The sequence below is a fragment of the Aphidius gifuensis genome, linkage group LG3 (genome assembly GCF_014905175.1).
Source record: "Aphidius gifuensis isolate YNYX2018 linkage group LG3, ASM1490517v1, whole genome shotgun sequence".
NCBI lineage: Eukaryota > Metazoa > Arthropoda > Insecta > Hymenoptera > Braconidae > Aphidius > Aphidius gifuensis.
The window spans coordinates 2,869,505-2,893,852 of NC_057790.1; the positions used below are offsets into that span (position 1 = coordinate 2,869,505).

At 23.0% G+C, this 24,348-nt stretch overlaps 1 protein-coding gene across 5 annotated transcripts in view; it reads left to right on the forward strand.

Annotated features, from left to right (window-relative positions):
• Positions 1-14,499, forward strand: part of LOC122851446 (protein eva-1) — a 65,088-nt gene extending 50,589 nt beyond the window's left edge. For 2 of the 5 annotated variants that reach the window (XM_044150665.1, XM_044150667.1), the window contains exons 6-9: positions 9,063-9,284; positions 12,612-12,836; positions 13,362-13,593; positions 13,687-14,499. In XM_044150665.1, coding sequence (XP_044006600.1) covers positions 9,063-9,284; positions 12,612-12,836; positions 13,362-13,593; positions 13,687-13,906 — 899 coding nt within the window. In that variant the 3' untranslated portion in view covers positions 13,907-14,499. The remainder of the gene's footprint in view (positions 1-9,062; positions 9,285-12,611; positions 12,837-13,361; positions 13,594-13,686) is intronic. The other 3 variants (XM_044150670.1, XM_044150669.1, XM_044150668.1) reach the window with 2 other exon arrangements.
• Positions 14,500-24,348: the final 9,849 nt, after the last annotated feature.

Consider the following 24,348-nt stretch of genomic DNA (forward strand, 5'->3'; position numbering starts at 1 on the left):
AATATATAAATTTTTATGTTACACATACTGAACGAAAAATATTTTCTCTTTGTGTTAATAATTTTTTAAATTAACAAAAAACCAGTTTCAAAGAAAACTAATTTTTTTTTTTCATCTTTTAATTTTTTTTTTTTGTTACAAAAGCTACAATTTTTTTTAATAACAATTATTTCTTAATTTTTCTTTCATCTTTACTAAGAAAGTTTTACTATTTTTTTTTAATCTAATAAAAAAATTTCTTATCTTTATGTTGAATAAATTTTCTTTTTAATTTTACAAATTTTTCCTCGACGAAATAAATTACAGTTTAGAAATAATTTCTATCAAATATATGAGATTTTATTTCCTTTCTTTCACTTTGAGGTATGAATAATTTGAAATTTAAAATTTTTATTTTATTGAAATGATATATAGCATACATAAATAATATATACTGTAGAGAATATATTCAAGCCACATATGCTATTCGTGATATTCAAGCAATCCAGTGGCTAATGTGCTTTGTGTGGTCTGCATACTGAATACTTGAATTTAACAGTCATGTTGATTTTGTACCTCAACAATACATATTTAAATCTTTGTCAGTTTTAATTCAACAATTTAATAAGAAAAATTTTTCCTCTAATTAACAATTATTTTGACAATGGTAAAGCTTTTTAAATGAAATTTAAAATACCACAATAATAATGATTATAAATTTTTTAAATAAATTAATTTCCTTCGTGTCAACACAATTTCCTGAATGATTAAATAAAAAAAATAAATTTTTTATTAAAAATATACGTAAAAAATTGAAATTTTCAACGACTTTTGTTCAGCAATAAATTTTCTTTTGTGAATAAACTTTTACGACTAACTCATTGACCTGAAATAATCTAAAAAGCACCTTAAAAATTATAATTGGATTTGTAGAATTTACTTGCGCAAACAGTAGACGCATCTTTGAAGACCAGACATTCGATAAAAACAAATTATTATAAAAATAAAAAAATAACCGCAAAAAGAATTTTTTATCCTTCGTCTACTATATTTCGTTGTGCTTGAATGACTGCCTTGGTTATCTAGACATACTGAAGACCGAGGGATTGTAGCCCGTTCTTAAATCATCACTATTTTTCTTTTACTTTTTTTCCTCATCATTTTTTTTTTTTACTTTAAGTTTTTTTCTTTTTCAAGGATTAATGGTTTCTTTGTTATCTCAATGTTTTAAAAAAAAAAATTTCTAATGGGTTTGGGGCAACTACCTCTTGTTGGCCATTTCAAATATCATGTACTTTTATTTATGTCAGTCAAAGTTGTTGTTTTAAAATTATAAAAAATATACTTGCAAATATTCAGTCGGAGAAAAAGAGATTGTCTGTCAACTAATTTTATACTGATAAAATTTAAAAGTGTCATAAACACGATGAAAACTTTGAGTTCAAAAAACTTTATTTATAGTTTTTTTTTTATATATATATATATTTAACAGTTTGAAATAATAATTAAATTTTAGTCATCATTTTTGTGAAGAATAAATAATAATATAAAAAGTAATAATTTTTTTTTTCAAACTTTATAAATTCAAGGAAGAAAAAAATATGAAAAAAGTAAAAAAAAAAAAATTTGTTCATTTGTTTGTGATAATTTAAGTCGTAAACTATTGATTAATAAATCAACTGATGTTATAAAATTATTAATTAAATTGTAAGCTTATTTTTTTTTCATGGTAAATTCACTTAGCCTCATTGTTGCTTTTGAATACGTTCATATATTTATAGTTGAATAACTTTTTCCCTTGAGCTCTATAGAGTATGTAGCGTAAATTACGAGTGAAAAGGGATTTTACCAGAGGCTAAAAAAAATAGACACCCAAAAGTTTGTCAGTGTTATACTTTACCACAAAAATTCAACCGTATTTTGTCTATAGCATGTATAGAACTTTGTAAATATACAATATTGATTTTATCAGAGTTTAAAATTTTATGCGGTAAACTGGGAAAAACAGACAACATCAGAAATTAAATGAAAAAGTAATAAAAACATTCATAAGCGATTAATTTCCTATTAACTTGGTGATTGCTTGATGTTTTTTTCGCAAAATAAAAAAAAAAAAAAGGAATTTTCACTGTGGTAAAAAATTAATAACTAATATTATATATTTTTTTCCGAGTCAGCTTGTCCATTCGGCATTCACTACAAAAAGAAAAAATAATGAAATTGCTCAAATAATATCCACAGTTTATTTCAATATATCAATATTAGTTGGAAAAAAATTAAATGTAAATAAAAAATCGAAATTCTATACTGTTAAATATATTAAAAAATAATTAATTTTATTTTTTTATTAAACTACATGGAAAAATATCGGTTTTAAAATTCTAATAATCGGATATATGAATAAATCAACGATAAAATTTATCAGATTAAAAAAGAAAATAAAAATATTTTAAATCGCATTTACCAGTCAATCAACAAATTGAAATAACCCGTGATTTTTCTAAAAAAAAAAAAAAGTCAAACTTAATTCTCGACCATCAATATATTTATTTTTGATAGAGATTATTTTCCATCAATTGATTCAAAGCTGGAGTAGTGAAAACTGGCTATTGAAATCATCAAATGTAATTCAACAAAATCTCACCAAGACCTGAAAAGGCTATCTCATTCCATCAATATAAAAAAGACGAGAAGAGACATTCAATAAAAAATAAAGTAGAATATAAAAAATCACATAAAAGTAAAGAAAATAAAAGTTAAAAATTCTCAATGTTGATTATAAATCGCTTGAAATTGGAGTGAATAAAAAAAAAAAACAAAAAAATATATAGCTTCAACAAGTGGCCGAGTAGATGTGTTTCACACTGACACTTATGTATAGTTTGTAAGCTCGATAGTTGGTTAGATATCTTGTTCAGCTTAAATCTACGATGAGATGCAAGCAGATAAAATCTTAAGAAAATATAACACAAAAAACATGTACCATATTTTTGTGGTTTAGTAATTTTTATTTTTTATTCCACGAGTCTAAAACACATTTAACTTTTCCAACTTTGGTGAATATATTTTCCATCTTATTTACTTTGTGTCTGAAAAATATAATTTATAAATTTATAATATTTGTAATTAGTATATATAACTGAAGAAGAAGAAGAAGAAAGAAAATTTTACTTGACTGATGATGAGGGTAAAGAAATTACATGATTTATGTACAATACAGACTTAATCAATGAAAAGGATCTTATTAATTTATCAATGTCAAAATTGAAATAATGGCTTAAAGAAAAAACTGGGCTTTGTACTTTTAAAGTCTTGTACGAAAAAAAATTCGAATATCCCAGTACCTAAATATTTTACAACTTAAAATCAACAAAGAAAATGGGAAAATTAAAAAAAAAATAAATATAAATGATGTTGATGATAAAGAGGATAGACAGTGTTGGTAAAAAATTTATTTTATCAAAGTAAACCAAAGCGTCGAGAATTTTAAACGATTTAAAAAGATTTGTTATTTTTTTTTTGTTGATGTATATATATTTAGCGATCAATGATTTGCTTTTTCTTGAAGAAAATTTTACAGTAGCTGGCTTATTTTTTGAGCCAGTAAGTTCGTTTAATTTTGCATTCAAAAAATAAAAAAAAAACCTGAATACAGTAAATAAAAAATGCAAAAAAATAATGCAAGTTCAGATGAGGTGAAAAAAAAATCTACAGATTCAATTTTTTTCGTTTAACTAAAAGAATAAATACCCAAGTGCAAATGTACAGACCCACAGGTATTTATATCCTACGGGAACTTTAAAAAAAAAAAATATACAATATATAAAAAAACAAAAAAGAAATTGACTATAAATAGGTCCCGAATGTCTGTATACCACAACGGAAAAGCTGCTAAAGGGAATTGAAAAAAATAAATATATATATTCAAATAAATAATAATAAAAAAAAATAACAAGACTCAAGATTGTTGGAGAATTTTGTATTCATACACGACCTTACGATAAATTCTTTCACGTTGACGTAGAAAATTGAATTCTCTTGGTCCTCTTTTTGAGACGAAAGACTGGGTATTCAACAATCTCCTCATATGCTTAACAAAAAAAAATATTCACATGATTGAAATTATTTCATAATGAAAGTCACGATCTAATGAAAAAAAAAATTTGATATTCATTTGAAAAAAAAAAAATAAAATAAAAGTTCCTGCAATTTTTTACATACACATATTTTTTTATTTTTCAATTTTATATTTAAATTTTATCAACTCATCAATATGCTATTTTTATTTGAATATCATATATTCCTTAGTGTGAGAGGTTATTAACTTTACTTTGTACTAACGATACATAACGATGATCATTCATCCATTTAATCGGTATATTTACGGCAATACTCTTTCACACAAGAGAAAATAAAAAAAATAAAAAAAAGTCACACATTGACGCATTTATGCCAGTTGGCTGATCAGCATAAGCATCTTTGAAAAGCTAAACTGATCAAAGAGCTATTGAACCCTTTACGATATTAGCATCAGTAGAGCGATGTGTATGATGAAAATGAAAAAAAAATAAACCAGCAATTTTCAACACATTGTATATACATTCTCAAGGTATTGCAAAACTCATCAAATATATTATAATGATTATACATGCATATATGCAATTTTGTGTTGATAGGGTAACACCCAAGTGTACTAATTTATTGAATCGTTTAAAATTTGAATTACTTACACTTGATTAAAATCAATAACACAAAATAACACATTAGAATCACTATATTACTGCAATATTAAATTTATATTTACGTATGAATATGTACTTTTAAAAATATTTATCCTTGTAAGACATCTGAATAAGTATTAAATTAAAAAAAAAAAACCAATGAATCATAAACAATTTATTAGCATAAATTTAAAACAACAAAATCTGGACAATTTTGTTTTAATAACCTCGTAAAACACATTTATCATTGGACATATAAATGATGTATGTGTAAACATTTGTGAAACTACATGTATAATAGTTTTCATATAAACTTTTGTTTTACAACAATATCAAACATTAATCAGATGATTCAAGCTAACATTTGTTGGGTTATCCTGTACAAACGCGATATGGTTTCCGCACATTTTGTATAATTATATTTGAAGATATTAAATTGCATTAAGTTAATATTTATTCGACTAATAATTAACCACAAAATGTATTGATTTCAAATATTAAAGTTATCAACATTGTATTTATATATATTTTATTATAATTAAATTATAAATTGTTATTTTGAAACTAATATACAATATGTATTATGGAAATATAAACATCTAATTAACATGCATCATAAAATTTATAATACAACAGATTGTGTTGAATTCAATTTGTCACATAACAAAATAAACAAATGACAATGATTAATCAATAATTTAAATTAAGATAATTTCCAAAATACAATTAATTATTTATTTTAATTTTTAACATTAAATTAGTTGTATCATGAGAATGTATAAACTATTTCAAAGGTTCTTGTTGAATTTCATTAAAGTTTTGATTGTTAAAACGAAAATTTAAATTACTTAAACTTTTGATAATTGTCAAATACCACAACATGCTCTGTCAAATTAAAACAACTTGTATATATTTCTTTGCAATTATATTTTTTGATTGATTTCATGACTGAGAAAGACATATACGTTTCAATAATTGAAGTCATATTCAACAAATGATTCAAAGAATGTCTAATGGCTTGACAATTGGTAAATGACAAGAGAGAAAGTCCAATATTCAGATTTCCCATGAAACCGTATTAATTGCAACACTCGTCAATGTTAGATAATAATGTATGAAGAGAGAGTTTGTATGCAACTGTCCAATTGAAGAAGGATATAAATTAAATCGTGTGGATTAATTTGTATTGCATTGAGCAATGTCATACAGTATAACTCAAGGATCGTTGGTACGTTATGTCCATATGTTGTGTTTCACTAGGGAATCAGTATATATTTACTAAAATTTCATACGTAATCCTGAGATTGTTTGGTAGAAATAAAATGTCAATTAACAAATTGACACTAAATATTTAAAAAACTATTTAAAACATCATATATAGCTATTAGAAAAATGTGTGCATCATTAATAATGCATAACCACAAATTGCGAATTTTAATTTTGAAAAATGTCCATTCAATTGATGATGATCATTAATGTTTCATTATATATTGGTTTATTAAACTACAAGCACGTAGTTAAATGATATAACAATGTATTGAACTATTTGTCAAATTTAGTCTTATCCACATGTAGATTATACAATAGTTATATGTTACACACAAGTTAAGTAAATTATTAGCAAGATGTTAAGCGATCGTATCTTGTCGAATCATGCTTGGTTAAATTTCGAACGTAAACTATTCGTGTAGCAACCATCTTGCCAAGAGTTGACCTGCGATATCTCTCTTTCTCTTTTGGTGATGGTACTGGGGGGAACAATTATTGCATCGACCTAACTTGGTATACCTCCTACAATCCATCCCTTACAAACCTTCTATATATATTTTATATCCTCTTTGGGTTATTCAACATTCTCTCTGCTAGTCTTACTGGCTCCATCATATACAAAGTTTTTTATTGCCACCAATTTTCAGGACTTTGATCCAACCGAGAAACTTTTCAACATGCTATGTACACAGCCATGTCTACATGATCATCAACAAACATAAAAATTTATTTATTTTCATATACATATATTTTTTGTTATATAAAATCAAAAAAACCTAATTATCAATCAAATGTAAAGTCTGTATTTAATTTTTACACGTCACAAATATTTTTGCATATTATTCTGACGACTACTGGGCGTTGTCCTCGTAAATTTATGCATAAAAAAAATATATCCATGTTCATTGTGGTTGTATTTGCTCTCACAATTCATTGTCTCAACACAAGTACAAAATACACACAAAGATAAATAAAAATTTCCAACTGAAACATTTGTTTAATCACATAGATATAGAGTAGAGTTTTTTTGTTTTCTTTTCATAGTAATTTTCTTTTTTATATATATACATTTTTTATTTTTCATATACTTTTATTTCTACATGGATATTTTTTTTTTAAATATATATTTGTTGTCATTTTATACATGGAACAGTGGGCATTCCAATATTGTTATAGGGTTGGATATAGGCTCCTAACAGATGAACCGACGATTCATTTCTGTCAGAGCTGTCTTTACCACCCTTTTCCTCTCTTGCTCTCTTCCCACCTCGCACAGTTTTCATTTTACCAAATTTTTTTTTCTTTTTGTTTATATTTGAACCATCGATCTTTAAATTTTTTTTTCAAGATATAATTTTTTTTTTCATGCTTGTTTATTTTATTTATATATTTTTTTACTGTATTGTCTGATTTGGCACTGTGCCAGTTCCATTTCAACTTCTACTAATGGCCAGTTTTGATTATTGGCCAGTGAGACTATTGGCCTCGCGTTATAATCCTCAACGTTTTAATAATTTTTTTTATTATTATTATTGTATACAATTGAGTTATTCAGGGCATGTAGTTGAACAGTACATTTAGTTTTTAAATTTATAAAATATAAAAAAAGTTATTGCCACAGTTAATATTATATTGTGAAAGAAAATTAAAATAAAATTTGTTATTTTATATATTTAAATATATTTCAAGTATTATTTTCAATGAGTTTACATTGTTTAATACCAGATGAAAATTTTTATTTTTCACATCTATAAAGTCTGTATTATCGATTTTTTTATATTTTACCATTCAATTGGTATAATTTTTTTGAAATTTTTTTTTATTTTATAAATTTTTATGCTGTAGCACGTATTCACATATAAAGACGTCATTTCAAATAATTTTTATTATGGAAAATGTAAAATTCGTGACATTTCTAGAGGGTAAAAATCATAAAAAATTTATTTTATAGAAAAAAATTAATTCAAATATCGTCGTATAACTTGGCTTACCCAACCAAGTGGTATAGCTCAATATATGTGTGGACAAAGCATTATGTATGAATGATAATGTGTTGAACATTTATGTGTTAGTATAATATTTGAAGTTAAATTCATTTTGTGTAAAATATTATGATCCTTCTTATCCAATTTGGCACACTCATTCTGTGTCATTCAAATAAAACTACAAGGCTTTCAAGTTTTTTGGGTTAAAAAATAAAAGCTATATATGCACATTTCATAGACGACGATAATTGTTTTGACACTTAAAACCTTATCTTCATCTACAAAAAATTTAAACAACTATACGTGCTAAGAAATAATATATACTTGTTACTTTTTGTTTAAATCTCTTGAGTCTTTACACTTTTCAAGTACACTTTTCATCATTGGAATAGACATTATTCTGAAGCATTGGATTGAAGGATTATACAGTTGACTAAAAGTCCAGTACGTTTTGACCTAAGCTGTCACGTTCAAGTAGTGCAGAAAAATTTAGTCTCTCATTTTTTTATTTTTTTCATTTTATTTCTTAACCAAAAAAATAAATAAAACAATATAAAAAACAATCAGGATATAAAAATCTTGACAAAAGGCTTATTTATTTTACTTCTATTTTCAGATATTGGTATATACAATATTTACGTGTTACAACATACAAGTATTTATTTATATATATATTTTTTAAACCACGATAAAAGAAAAGTTAAAAAAATATATATAAAAATAATAATACTTGACAATTTTTTAGTTAAATGTCATTGGCTATACAATGTTCTAGTTTTTATTTCTTAAGGCACAACAGACGAGCCATGTACTCTGACAGAAACTTTTCTTGAATATTTTATATATAAAGATACAAAACTTTAATCCTCGCTTTTCTTCTTTTAACACAAGAAAAAAAAAAAAAAAAAAAAAAACTAATAAAAATATATAATAATGATGAAAAAGGCAATTCAAGCTCTCTTATTAAAAACTGGTTTTTATGATATTCAATTTTTTTTTCTTTTCAACTAAAATGTCCATATAAACATGTACACTTGAATATATATTTTTTTTTATTTTAAAAATTTATTACGTGAATAATAATAATTTGATTATTTAAACTTTTCAGTACCACGTAATGTTATGAGAGAAGATTTAGCTGGTGATGAGGAATCTGATGAAAAAGATCTGGTACCAGAATTTGATGAAGGATTTGATAGAACAGACTTTAAAACTGAATTTAGTCCAAGTCCAAACTTGGAAGGACCACAACCACAACCAAAGGACAATACGAGTGCCAATTCACCAGAAGTAAACTCTTCACCACCACGTGCCAGAACGAACAATGATAGTAAGTTTGACTTTTGTTCAATTATTTTACATTATTGCATGCTTGTTAAAATACTTTTGAGTATATTTAATAATCCCAACACTTGCATGATTGAAATTATTGATCAATATGCTAAAAGCCACATTAATCATTAACAATTACTAATTTTAGTCATTATTATTAAACGAATATTAAAATTTAAATTTAATCTGACACATCATGGATAATAATTTAATTTTAACTTTTTGACTTTTTTAATAATAGATTATACATTTGTATAAGAACCCAATTGTCAAAATGATTTATGACAAAATTTCACTTGTCAATCAGTCATGCTAAATATAAAATTTGATAAAAATTTTGATTTATAAATATATTTTTTAATTAAAAAAAAAATCGATAGCTATGAATAAGCAATAATTTCCTGAGGTTTCTTTTTAATTTATATTTCATAAATAATTTAGTTAAAAAGTTATTTTAATTACATCGAAAAAATGAAAAAAAAATTCTAAAGAAATAAAAGTAATAAAATATAAACTTATCAATTTAATGATTAATTAAAATACGGATATTAAAATAGAGCAACTTTTTTGTTTGATTAATCAAAGGAGAAATATCTATTCAATAATTTGAATAAAAAAAAAAGATTTCTTATTTAATTTCTTTGAAGGTATATTTGATGTATATTTTTTATTTTTAATTTTGACAAACTAATCCACAAAGTTTTGCGTCAATCAAATAATTTGGTTTATTCATCAGATAGTTGTTAGTTTTTTGGTTCAATGAATAAAATAACCAATGCTATCAATTACTAAAGTAATTTTAAAATAAATTTTCTTACCTAGGTAAGCTCACTTTATTGCCTTTATTCGCAGTAAATTTAATTTCAGGAAAGTACTCATTGACATTCGTATTATAATAATCTTTATAACTTTTAAAACTTTATATATTTATTTCAATATTATCACTCGATAAATTTTCAATAAATCCAAATACATTTTTTGGATAATTATAGATTTTCAATTTAATAAACTTGCTTATTTAATTGATCAAAATTTTAATGAAATTTTAATGCAAATTTTTCTTCATTGATTGAATTTTTTTCTTAATATATTAAAATTTATTCTTAATTTTTTTTTCTTTTGTCATTTTAAAGTTGTAGTATTTCGACATAGTTTTATCTTTATCCTGAGAATTTTTTGATAAACTGTACATTCCATCTACAAGTTTTTAACAAAAACCATTTCTATTGTCAAAGACTTTTCATTTTTTTTTGCTATATAACAGTCAAGTATTCAATAAAATTTTTTTAAAAAATGAAAAAAAAAAATATTTATACCCGATTTATATTAATGCAACAAAAATTTATGAGTATCTGAAATAACATTTTGTACAATTGTTGTGAATGTGAAAATTTTCAATAACTTTTATTTTGTTCAATTTAGTTAAGTGCATATTATGACTGCCAAAAAATGAATTTGTCGTAAATGTAAACTATAAAAATAAATATAAAATAGTTGTTTAATTTTATTTTCTACTATAAATAATCAATTTCTATATGAATTAAAATATAAATAAATAAATAATAAACATATTTCATGCATACAAAAACAATATTTATACGGTAACAAATATATATTCAAATATATGCGAAATTATTATTCAATTACTAAAATTCCCTGACATGTTTTTTTATTTTTAACTTCTTATTTTTAAAACTAATTTTATTTTTTATTTGCATCGAAGCATATTGATCAAGTTGCATGAATTCTATCAAATATTAATTCATTTTTTATTATTATTATTTTATTGCATGTAGCTTTGTAGATAATTTTAGATGTAAATTTATATCACGTTTTTTCATTTTATTTTTATTTTGTGGATTGTGATTAAAATATTTTTATATTTAATATCAAAACTGTGTCACTGATATTTGATATAAATTTTCATACATTTGTATATATTTTTATATACTCGGATGTAATTTTTATACTGTTGAAAGCTTTACTAGTGTACATCATATTTTTAACGATAATGATCGTGTTGGAAATTTTTTTTTTCCGTCATATTGAACTGAATGAATTTCAAAGTAAAATGTTTAGATGTCTGTCAAACATCAGTCGTAACTCGGTGTAAATTGACTCATACCTTCAAATGAGATGGTGAAAATAAAAACCATAAAAAAATGAAGTAAAATATAAAAAACTTTTTCAAAACTAAAAATTCAATTTTTGCTGCAGTAGAAATTTAATTATTTTTACATTTCGACGAAACAAGTTTTTTTATTTTTTTATTAAACTCAAATAATAATTATTTTTATTATTATAAATAATATTTTTCATATGAAAAAAGTTTTGTTTTTTTCTTTCATATAAAGAATAAAAAACATTATTAAAAAAAATTACGTAGGATAATGAATTTTTTCTTTTTTCAAATCTTTACATAAATAAACACTAAAAAGATTAAAATGAGCATAATTTATTTCTAACTATGTATCAGAAATAAAATATGAGATTTGTTTCTTGTTTTTTTTTTTTTTTTTCTAATTCAAATTTTATTTTTTCGTCTTGAGATTAAAAGCAAGCATTGAATTTTTTATTGAATAAAATAAAATTTAATATGTGAATAAAGTGATGAAAAATATTTAAGTTGTGCTGTGTTAATTTAAGTAATACATTGTACATTTTAATAATGTATAAAATGCTGAAAAAAATATATAAAAATAAAGTAGAATATTCCACGCTCACGCTGATGTTTTCCGTTTTCGCATCACTTTTAAGCAAGTATTTTTTTTTTTTCATTTTATTTTTTAATGCAAATGCTTCGAATGTGCACTCAAAAAGGCAAAGAATTTACTAAAAAAAAAAAAACTGCATATACAGAATTATATGCTAAAGAGACCCGGATTTTATATCTCGGCTGGAAAAAAAATCAGAGCAAACTCATAATGACATCCGATTATATCACAGCATCATTTTTGACATGTCATCGATCACACATCATCAGTCCCATTATTTTTTTCATTCCACATGAACTTGTCTAATTTTAAACTGGCAAAATGCTTTTTTAAATTTATTTTTCCATTAAAACAAAATCAATATTAAAAAATAAAAAAGCTATATTTTCAAATAATTAATATTCTCCATTCACATATTCTCATAATTATTTTTTAATAATTGTTTTAATTATTTCAATAATTGCACTTTGTTTAATCATTACAAATAATTTTTTAAAAAATCATATACATGTATATATTTAATTTAAATAACTCGAGTATAAAAGAAATATTATTTTTTATGAATTTTTTCCTCCATTATCATTCATCTAATTACGATAAATAATCAACAGTTGATGTACGAAACAATTTAGGATCAATTGGAACAAAGGAAATAAATTCAAAACATTATCGTTTGCCAACTGATGATAAAAATGATATAAAATTACCGACAAAAACAGTCGATAATAATTTTGCAACATCAAATTGCACAACAATCGTTTATGCAGTTGCTGAGGAGGATCGTGTTGTTGTTGGTTATATCAATGAGTGGATCAATGCCTACTCATTTATTTCAAGTGAGTATTTATATCAAATTTAATACAAAAATTTGAATAAACAATTACGCATTGATCTCTTAAGATTATTAATAAATCATCAACACGTTATCAAATTATTAAATAATGTCTTATCACTTGTTGATAACAAGGCTGTATTAAAATTGTAGGTAATTTGCCGCTTGCAAATATTTACCAATCAAGATGAGATAAAATAATTATATATCCAATACAAACAAAAATTTATAGATGTTAAGGGCGTGGTTTTCCAAATCATTATATATTTAGAATGCCAATTTATTTTATTGCAAACAAACATTGATTAATGCATGATTTTTTAATTAGAAAAAAAAATAGAACCTTTTTTTTGTATATCTAAAGCTTGCGATGAATGTAATTTGTTTAATTTTTTTTTTCTAAAACTTATTTAAATAACATTTTTATTTTTTTCAATAATAAAATTACTTAAAATTATGTAATAAATATATTTTATGAAATAAATAAAAAAAATTCGTTAATTTTATTTTTCTCTTTTTATTAAAATAGAAAATCAGGAAAAATTCTATCTCTACATAATAATATCTGTATCAATGGGTATGCTGTTTTTTTTGTCATTGGTAATTGGACGTCTACTAATAAGTCGTCATCGTGCTAAAAGAGATGCAAAATTTCATACAAATAGTGAAACACTACCGAATGGTTTTACAGACGAAATATCTGAGATTGATGCTGATATTGATCTTACAACTCCTGTTCCAGTTCCCATGCAAGATACAAAGTAAGTTCAGCTTTAATAAATAAATAAACAGATATACAATAATTATTTGAAAGATGATTAATTTATGTTTTTTTTTGAAATTTTTGTTTACAGTATTCCAGAGACTCAACTTGCTGAAAGATTACATGGTGATCGTTATTATGGTGATGGAAGAATGCCATTATCAATGTCAATACATCATCAGGTGCCAACACATCTTCATGGTGTTCGTGTTGATCTTGGTAATCATATGATTGGCGCTGATAATCTTCATACAATATTAAGAAATGAAGATCCAAGAAATATGCCAAATAAAAGTTATTATTATGGCTGACAAGAGGAAGGGACTGTCTCACGTCAGGGACGTCCCACTCCATTGAGTCCTGTGCCTGAAGTCAGTACTCGTAAATACTGCTTCTAATAACACAAAAACTCATCATTTATATTTTTCTCTCACTCTATTTTTCTCTTAGTCTATTTCTCTGTTTTTATCTCTCGTTTTTTTATCGATGTGTCTATTACTTGAACCACTCCTCTCCTTTTTTCCTCATTCAATCCTTCTCGTTATTATATATTTTTTTAATATCTTTAGTTTTAGTAAATAATAGAAATAATAACATTGTAAACAATTCGAAATTTTTGGCTGTGCCTGAGACATCAATATATATGGAGTAAACATGAAAGTTCAGAATTCACAATGGCAAGAATTTTTTTTTTTTTTGATTTTTTTCTTTTATCTTTAATCTGTTTACCATAGATTTATTACGAGAGCAGGTTTCCTCGAGAGAATTTTGTTTACTGCTAAGAAAAAAAAAAATGAAAAAAAAACTTTGAATAATTCTCCATGGATGGATTGAAGAAAAATCGCATGTGTCACAGGAACGTCGAAATTTCTATTATCAGGGTAGTTTGTATTTCGAATGACAAGAAATAAAAAAAAAAGAATTTATTAATCTACAAATTAATGAAGTAATGAAGTAAATAAATATTGAAAAAATAATTAAAGCGAAAAGAGAATATGTATGTTGAAAAATGTGTTAACGTTTGTTGAGGAGTGTTTTAAATATGAACTGATAAAATAAAGAAAAAATAAAATTTAAAAAAAAAATATATATATACAACTTTGTACAATATAAAATCAGTGAATTTTTTTTTTAAATTATAAATAATTACATATAGTGTAAATAATAATGAAAAATATAGTTAATAAATAATGATAAATGATAGTTTTAAAAAAAAAAATGTTTAAAAATGCACAATGAATGTTGGAGTATTGAATTTAATAAATGAACGAATAAAAAGACGCATTATATTGATAAATAAAAAATATAATTATGAAAAAATAAAAAGAATGTTTAAAATAATATCATTGATAGAAAAAATAATAAGCTTATTGAATAATTATTGTGCTCAACAAATAACCTGATAACATGGAACATTCGAAATTTCAAATAACTCAATTATTATTATAAAAAAAAAACATAATAAACATTGGTCGTAAATATTCATTTCCAACACTAATTTAAATTATCATTTAATGAACAATAATAGAATGATTATATAAACATTTGGAACTGAACGAAATAATGACAAACTTTTTCGTTAATTTTTTTTTTTTCTCTTGTTTATTAACGAAATAATAAAACTGCCCATTATATGATGGTAATAATTAATTAACTTGATTATAACAATAAGACTAATAATTATAGGTATTAAATTAAATCTTTTAAATCAATCTATTTTTCATGTTGACTCTGTACAATCAGATTTTTTTTGTTTATAAATAATAATGGTTATTAAACAAAGAAATGAAATGATAAAATAATATTGAAAATGCCAATCTTCATACATTGCGATTGCAGCGATCGTCATTGTACCAAAGACATAAATAATAATTAAATAAATCAAATCAATATGATAATAGTATGATTGAAATAAACTTTAACAAAAAAAAAAAATAAATATAACAGTGACAATTCCATGTTGAAAAATAAAATACTTGTTAAAAAAAATATAAAAATATTCTGCTGAGTGCCTGACATTTTGAAGGTGTGACGGTGAATTGCGTGAGTTTAATTGAATCGTTTTTTTTTTTTTTTAGAGAAATAAAATCAATTAACAAATAAAATTATACAAAATTAATGTACATAAATAGTTGCAATAAATTAATTTTATTATATAAAATACATTACAAATCATTGTGCATTTATTATGACAAGTTTTGTAATGTTTATCTCACGCATTTTGCATACACCTTCATCAAAATTGTAATCACTGTATTATCTTTTGTATGAAACTGATAAATGACATTGGAAAATATAAAAGAAAAATTTAAAAAAAAAGTATAAATATAATTAATTAATTAATAAAGTTATTGATGAATTAGTAGAGATTTAATGGCATTAACATGTAAGTGCGAATGTTTTGAGTAAAAGAATTTAACACTTGTAAATATTAATTATAAAAAAGAGTACGAATTAATAAGAGTGTAACTCAATATCTATCAAAAATAAATAAATCATCAGCTAACGTTTGTGATAAATTGATCAAGTATTTTGATGATTTCAACTTTGAATTTATCAGTTACAGTCTGTAAATACTAATCAAAGTAACACTGTTTAATATCATAAATAATTAATTTAAATAATACATCAAATAAGCACATGAAAATCAGAAATAAAAATATATAAAATTAATTAAACCTTCAATCACTGATACATGATTATAATTCACATATTAATTAAAAAATAAAAAACAAATAAATAAATATAATATCAGCTTTAAAATAATAATCTAAAAATTAATTGAATCATTTTTTCTACTGGTTCTAAATAAATACAAAAAAAAAACAACTTTAATAATTTTTTTATTATATTTTTAAATTTTTTATTTCATTTAATTCATAGGACAAATAATTTTAATTGCATTCCATCAAATAATGCTGAATTTCATTTATCACAATAATAAAAACGAAAAAAAAAAATAAAAAATAAAATTTGTCTGTATTTTCATAATGACAATTAAAATATTCCACGTGAAATTGAAATGAAATATAATATGAATATAATTGAAAATATATGATATTAATATTGATAATTATATATATATACTCAAAATAGTTATGAATAATCATGAATATAATTGATAAATAATGAAATAAATAAATTAATATGATCTGAATTATTATACAGTTAATTAATGATAATTGATAATCATTGTAATAGATAATAAGTCACTGTATATCATCAATAATGAAATAAAATAGAAAATAAACTCATATATATATTGTTATGAAAATGTTAATATGTAAAACAAATTATAAATCTGATATGACATACATAGTAATTTATATGAATTAATATAGATAAATTTATATTATAAAATTGAATATGATAATTCAATGATAAATGTCTGCATACAATATGTATAATTATTATTACAATATAATTAATGATAATTAGTATAATAATAATAATAGTATAATATAATCAATTTTGTATAATAAATCAAATAAAAGAAAAATAAATAAAAATAAAAATAATAAATAAACAATTAAATAAATATAATAATAATATAAAATAAATAAATTATTTATAATATATTTTATATGAATTTTTATAATTGTTATTTTCATAAAATATTGTTTAATATAAAAATATTATTTTTATAAATTATTTCATTATTTATATATTTATATTTTTATTTAAATTTTTATAATGTTTTTATTATTGATTTAATATTATTTGTTAATTACATATTATAAAATATTGTTATAATAGTATATTATATAATTAATTTTATGTAAGTTATTTATATACTTTTGTTTTTTATTTAAAAAATTTATAACAGGATATAAAATGCATTTACTTGAAGAACATATACAACAAAAGAGATTTAAAAAATACAAAATTATTAGAATCAATCAAACCAATGGACACTTTATGTAGTTGAGACATTTTGTAGTGAACTTTATTTTTGAAAAAAAAAAAAAACAACGAAACCTATCATTGCCATCTGACGGTGTTGAAATTAATCTTGTGCATGTCTTGATATATATTTCACATCAAAACTAAATGAGAACGATGGAAGAAAAAGAAAATAAACTACAGATTTAAAAAAATAGAAGAAAAAAAAACTTTAAAACGAAGAAATAATTGGCTGATTTTACTCATAGTCTGAAGCTGGAACTCTTATAAAAGTGAAATGAAAAATAAAATAAATAAAAAATATATATGAAAAGGTAATCTTGAATTCTTTACAAACTATTTTTTCATTGAAAAAAAATTCTATATAAATCAATAAGCCCAGCTGTTATTTACTGTGTCATTATTTGATTTAACAGAAAATTAATATATCATTAAAAATACACATTTTGAATTGGAAAAATAATAATGATAATCTCAAGATAACACACCAAGTCATCCAATTAAAAGTTCAAATAAATAAAAATTATCTTCAACTATTGTTTAAGGAGCTTTTAAATATAACCATCAACTATTAGATATAAAAAAAAATCATTGAAATTTTTTAATTACTCCAGAGTTAATTATAAAATATATTTTAATATTACAATATAAAATCCAATTATTATATTCTTAACAAATAAGTATAAGTGAAAAATAAATAAATACTAATATTGAAGTTTATAAAATTACAAGAAATATAAAGTTGGTCGGTTGATGGAGATTGAATTTAAATGAAAATAGTATTGTTGAATAGTAAAGCGACAATATATGCAGGATCATAAATGAATAACGTGCCGGAAGTTTGCTCATAGAATTTAAATTGGGAGGAATGAAAATGTAAAAGTTAAATCACAATTTCAGATAATAAAACTAGTTACGTATTGGTTGTGTATATGAGATTGTAAATGAAAAATTTCCAAATATATACAATTTTTATTTTTATTTTCGTGACACTGAAATGAAGTATGTACAATGTAATTCATATTTATTCAAACTAACTTTGGTTTTGTATGTGATGTTGGTTTAAAAAAAATAAAATAAAATTCATATATACATGCAACATGACGTGTTATGCATTCGGAACAAGATAAGGAAGAAGATGAAATTCTCATGAAGGATATATTTGAATATATGTATGTGCTCCTTATATACATCAACACATTTATGTATATATATATATATGAAAATCTTGATGTTGGCATTATGTACCTGCGTGTTGTACATCATCAGATGAACCAGCAAAAGCAGCAACATCAGCAGTAACAGCTATGTACCCATCTACATTATAGGTCGATACAACAACTTCTCTGGAGGTACTATCAACCTCACATAGCCACAAATTTATATGTACCAATATATACACTTTTAAAATACTCAATTTTCAACTTCTCTTGAACTTTGAATTCTCATCTTGTTTATCCAAAGCCTCTAGCAATATTCAATTCAGCAATCTCTGACACATTTCCCTGGCTTTTTGTCAATAACTTTTTCTTTTTTTTTTCATTTCAATTTTCAAAGGATTCAGGACAGTTTATATAAAACTTGAAATTTTTTTATTTGAAATATTATTATTACTTTATAGTTACATATATATTGTTGTAAATTTTTTTTTTTGGGAATATTAGAGGTAAATCAATATTTAACACTGTTGAGTTCAGGACATCGCATCATCATGTCACTGAAAATATAGTGTCATTTTTCTATTTGTTTTATATATTTATTTGTTACATTGTTTACATTAAAAAAAAAAAATTGAAATGTACAAAATGAACACAATAATGTTCCAAGATTCATTGAATATAGCACTAAATATAATTTATACACATTATTGTAATATTAATTGCTTTGTGACACTTGATGATTAATTTTATTGCATTTAATTTGTACCTTTTTTTATTGCATCTATTTTTATTTATTTTATTACTTTATATTTGGATGTATTGTTTGAAATTATTTGTCACGAATATTAAGGTTAAAATATAAATATAAATTTGCATGTTTTTTTTTAATTTTTTTTTTCAGTTAAATGAGTTGATGTGGAATCAATGTCAAATGGCTTTTTTCAAACATGCTACTGCATAATCCACGAATGAATTTTTTTTTTTTTTACATTACATATCTTAATAATTAATTTTTTTAAAATGACAATGTTACACATTAATATGTTGATAAAAGTATGAATAATATTAAAATGAATACAAAAATGTTTAAGCTCAGCTCAAAATAACAAAACACTATAACTTATCCAAATTTTTTAAAATGAATTACATTGTTAAAATTAATAAATAAATTTATTACATTTAATCAGCATATATAGAAAAAATAATTGGTTTAATTTATGCAATGGCAAAGTTCCAAAATATTTATCAAATATAAATTAATTCTAATATAAAAATCATAAAAGTTCCAAAATGATTAATAAATGAAATAAATAATAAATAAAGAGAAAAAGAGTAAAGTAATAAATTTTAAATGAAATAATAATTAAAATTAAAATAAAAGAAAAAATAAAACAATGGAAAAATAATAATGACAATGCTCAAGGATCCGAATAAATTAAATTTCCAATTGTCCACAAGTTGAAACTCTTGAACCATGAAAAGCAGCTACAAAGAATCTACCATGTAAATTCGTTTGATCTTGTTTTTTTTTTTTTTTTCTCTCTATTTAATAATAAAAACCATTATTATTATTTTAGATACACTGGTTATTTTAATAATGAAATAGTTATATATGTTTTTCTTCGTTAATTATTATTTTTTTCAATTTTTTTTTTATTCTCATTATATTGTGATGAAGAATTGATTATATTGAATTGTTACTGAAGCTTATTGAGAGAATGAGGCTTTCAGCATCACTATCAACTATTGGAGGAGAAGATCGAGCGCCTTGAATAAAGATTCAGCATGCGATATTGAATGTTGAATGGACTGATTTGTGCTGTGACAGTTGGAATGAACGAGAAAAAAAATATTTCAAGTACGCTTTACAATTGGATAGCTCTTGACTAGTCAGCACAAACTATTTCAAAAGACATTCTTGTTGAAAAATGAACAAAGGAAATTACAAATAGTGTCTCTTGCCATGATATAAAATATCATTGCTTCTAAAACTATTTTCTTTTCAAATTTTCTGCTTCTCTACGAATGTATTTGAAAAAAAAAAAAAACTCGTCAATAAATAAATCAATTTTAGATACTCTAAAATAAATTTGAATATTCCTAATATAAAAAGGACAAACATCATCGGTCTTCCGGATATTTGATTGGTCATTGTTTTTTTCTCACTTACTCTCATACAAATTTCTTTCTGTTTGCCTTTTTCTATTATTTTTTTATTCATTTCGTTAGCAACGAAAAAACAACAAAAAAAAGCGAGTAAACAAAATTTTTTTTGATATTTTTTATATTTTTTTTTTAAAAATTGACATATTAAGCTAGCACAACTTTTTTAATAATCATCGGATCTCGATGCAATTGGGCTTAAAATTTTGTGCGAATTATGTGTTTTTTATGTGTGAAGAAATAAATTTAAAAGAAAATTTTTTTTTTATTTTTTACATTTTTTTAAAAAATTCAAATATTAAGCTAGCACAACTTTTTCAATAATCATCGGATTTCGATACAATTGGGCTCAAAATTTTGTGCGAATTATGTGTTTTTTATGTGTGAAGAAATAAATTTGAAAGAAAATTTTTTTAAATATTTTCTATATTTTTTTTTAAAATTGACATATTAAGCTAGCACAACTTTTTTAATAATCATCGGATCTCGATGCAATTGAGCTTAAAATTTTGGGCGAATTATGTGTTTTTTATGTGTGAAGAAATAAATTTAAAAGAAAATTTTTTTAAATATTTTTTATATTTTTTTTAAAAATTGACATATTAAGCTAGCACAACTTTTTCAGTAAACATTCAATCTTGATGTTATTAGACTAAAAATTACGTGTGAATTATGTGTGATTTATGTGTAAATAAATAAATTAAAAAAATTTTTCGTCAATTTATTCATTCTTTTTTTTTTTTATGATAATACTTGTGTTTATAAAATCAATGAACAATGAACCTTTTAGAAGGTATAGATACAGGCGCGCGTAGCGCGCCAATGTGCTCATTATATAAAAAGTTAAATACACAAAAAATATAAAATCTAGATTACAAATATAAAATATTTAATTAAACGTCAGCTGTTGTTTGTACGTTTGTTATCTTAGATCGACTGACAGCATTTGCGACAAAAAAAAAATATATATGCACCCACATTTTCACCAGTAAACATCAAAAAAAATATTGAATATATATTTTTTATCAAGGTCTTTGTTAATTATGTTTTCCAACAGTAAACCCCTTCAACTATTTTACAAAATAAAAATAAAATCTTTTCAAGCTTTTCCTGGTTTTTAACACTATCCGCTTCTGATTCATTTGTTTCTGCCTTTTTTTTTCCTGCTTTGCCATTTATAACTCTGTTATCTTGAAGTTATAAAGATTAAGAGTTTTTAATAAAAAGTCGAATGAAAAATTATTTACTTAAATGATTGATTTATGAAAAATCATTGCTATTATTATTTTCAATTACCTTTAAGTTGGCTTAATAATTTCGAGCAAAAAGATAAACGTCAATTTCTATTTATTCGAATGATGTTTCTTTACTATAAAAATATTACGTAAATATCTTTAAAAAGTTGGTAAATATTCCTAAAAACTTCTGGAGCAAACTTCAAAGAAGTTAATATTAACAAACAATTTTTTTTATATATAAATAATTTTTCTTTTAAGGTTTAGTATCTTAAAATGTATAAATATAAATTTATACAAATGTAAAAACGTTTTAAAAAAATATTCATACATTTGTGAATTTAGAAATTTCTGTACTTAAGCCACAAGTACTTAAGACAACAACTGAATAAATAATAGCTTTAGAAATCTAATAAAAAAATATCTTAAAAAAAGAAGTCCATCATATTTTAGGTACTGCAGTTTTAAACAAAGAGCAATTATTCAAACTAAAATATATAATTACGAAAGATATATTTATATATGATTTATTTAAACAAAAAATTTATATGATTACTTTGACTCGAACAAGTTAATTGTATCTTTATAAAATTATATATTTAATATGTTTTTGGTGCAACAAGCTTGATAAAAAGAAAAAAAAAAAAAAGAATAGTCCGATACATTATTTCGCAATGATTTATTCACAGTGTGAAACGAGTTTATGCAAATATTAATGTACTTGAATTGGTTTGGCGTTGCGCCCGCGCGTGCTACTGAATTTTGCAACGATGCCTGAATTTATTGGGTGCCTTTGGGGTATGGACCCCTATTAACAATGACGTTCGTATTGAACGGACTGAAAGTACAAGAATAATGTCTATCACGTACAACTGTAAATTTATTAAACACCTTGACAAATACTTATTGTAAACGATTTGTTTCCTCCAATATTCATCAATCATTTATTTTTTATTTTTCTTTATCAACAAATTCCTTTTTTAATTTGATGAAAATAAATGCAATACATGCATTTACTACTTTTTGGATTACATATTAAATTTATATCTTCATTAAAAAATATATCTGCTCGGATTTTTTTGCTGTAAGTTTGTGCATTTATTATCCAGGTAATTTTTAAGATAATTATTTTTTTCGATTAATTGTTGTAAAAATTATTTACAGTATTTTTTTTATCAATTTTTGAATATTATTTTGTTATTATTATCTATATTTTTCTAATCTAGACGTACTCCAGGTTCCCCTAATTTTCCAACGAACCAATAAACTTTGAAGTCTTGATCTTGTTTGAGTCACAAACACAAGAGCACTTATTGCTCTCACTCAAATGTTTGTTATAACGTGAAACAAAGAAAAAATGAAAATATAATAATAATAAAAAAAATAAATTGAAGCTTCAATGTTCAGATATACTTACTTGAATTTTTTTCCAATATTAAAAAAACAAAATGTTAATGCACGAAAATTGTAAAACAAAATGTGATTTATAATAATAAAAAAAAAAAAAATTGTCATCGTGATATTATGAGAATATCAAATCATGTAATATATTTTTATGAATATATGATTTAATAAATGTGAAAAAAAAAAATTTTAAATCAAATGGATAATGCATATGACAGTAAAAGAGACAAAAAAAAGTTTAAATCGCAATTGTCGCTTGAAACTACAAACGATAAAACCAGCAGTGTTATCGACAACGTATCTCATATATCTTTTTTCATATTTTTTCTATTTTTAAATTCTTCTAGTATATCTATTCTATTTTTTTTCTATATGTACAATTTTACGTACTTCCTATTGCAATATTCTCAGTGTTCATATACACGAATATATACTTTTTAAAAAAATAAAATATATATAGTTTTAAAAATATAAAAGCGAGAACAATATAGAGTTGGTAGAAAATCGATCGATTGAATGGTGAAACGATGTTGAAAATAATCTTGCATTCAATGTGATATTAAATGGAATTTTTTATTTTTTATTTTTTTTCATTTTATGTCCATCAAGAAATGGAAAATTCAATTTTATTGAATCTATCGTTAAATTAGCTAATGCACTTTATATCTCGGAAAAATGGATTTTAAAAAATCAAAAAACAATAAAAAAAAATAGATGAGCTGGTAAAATGAATGGAAAAATGAAAAGGATCAGTTGGGATTTAAATCGATAAAATTTATTTTCTATGTGAAATAAATAATAAATAAAAAAACAAAAATTTTTGTTAACAATAGTTCAAATGATGCATGATAATAGGCGAATTTATGTGATGTTTTGAAGAGGGTGTTA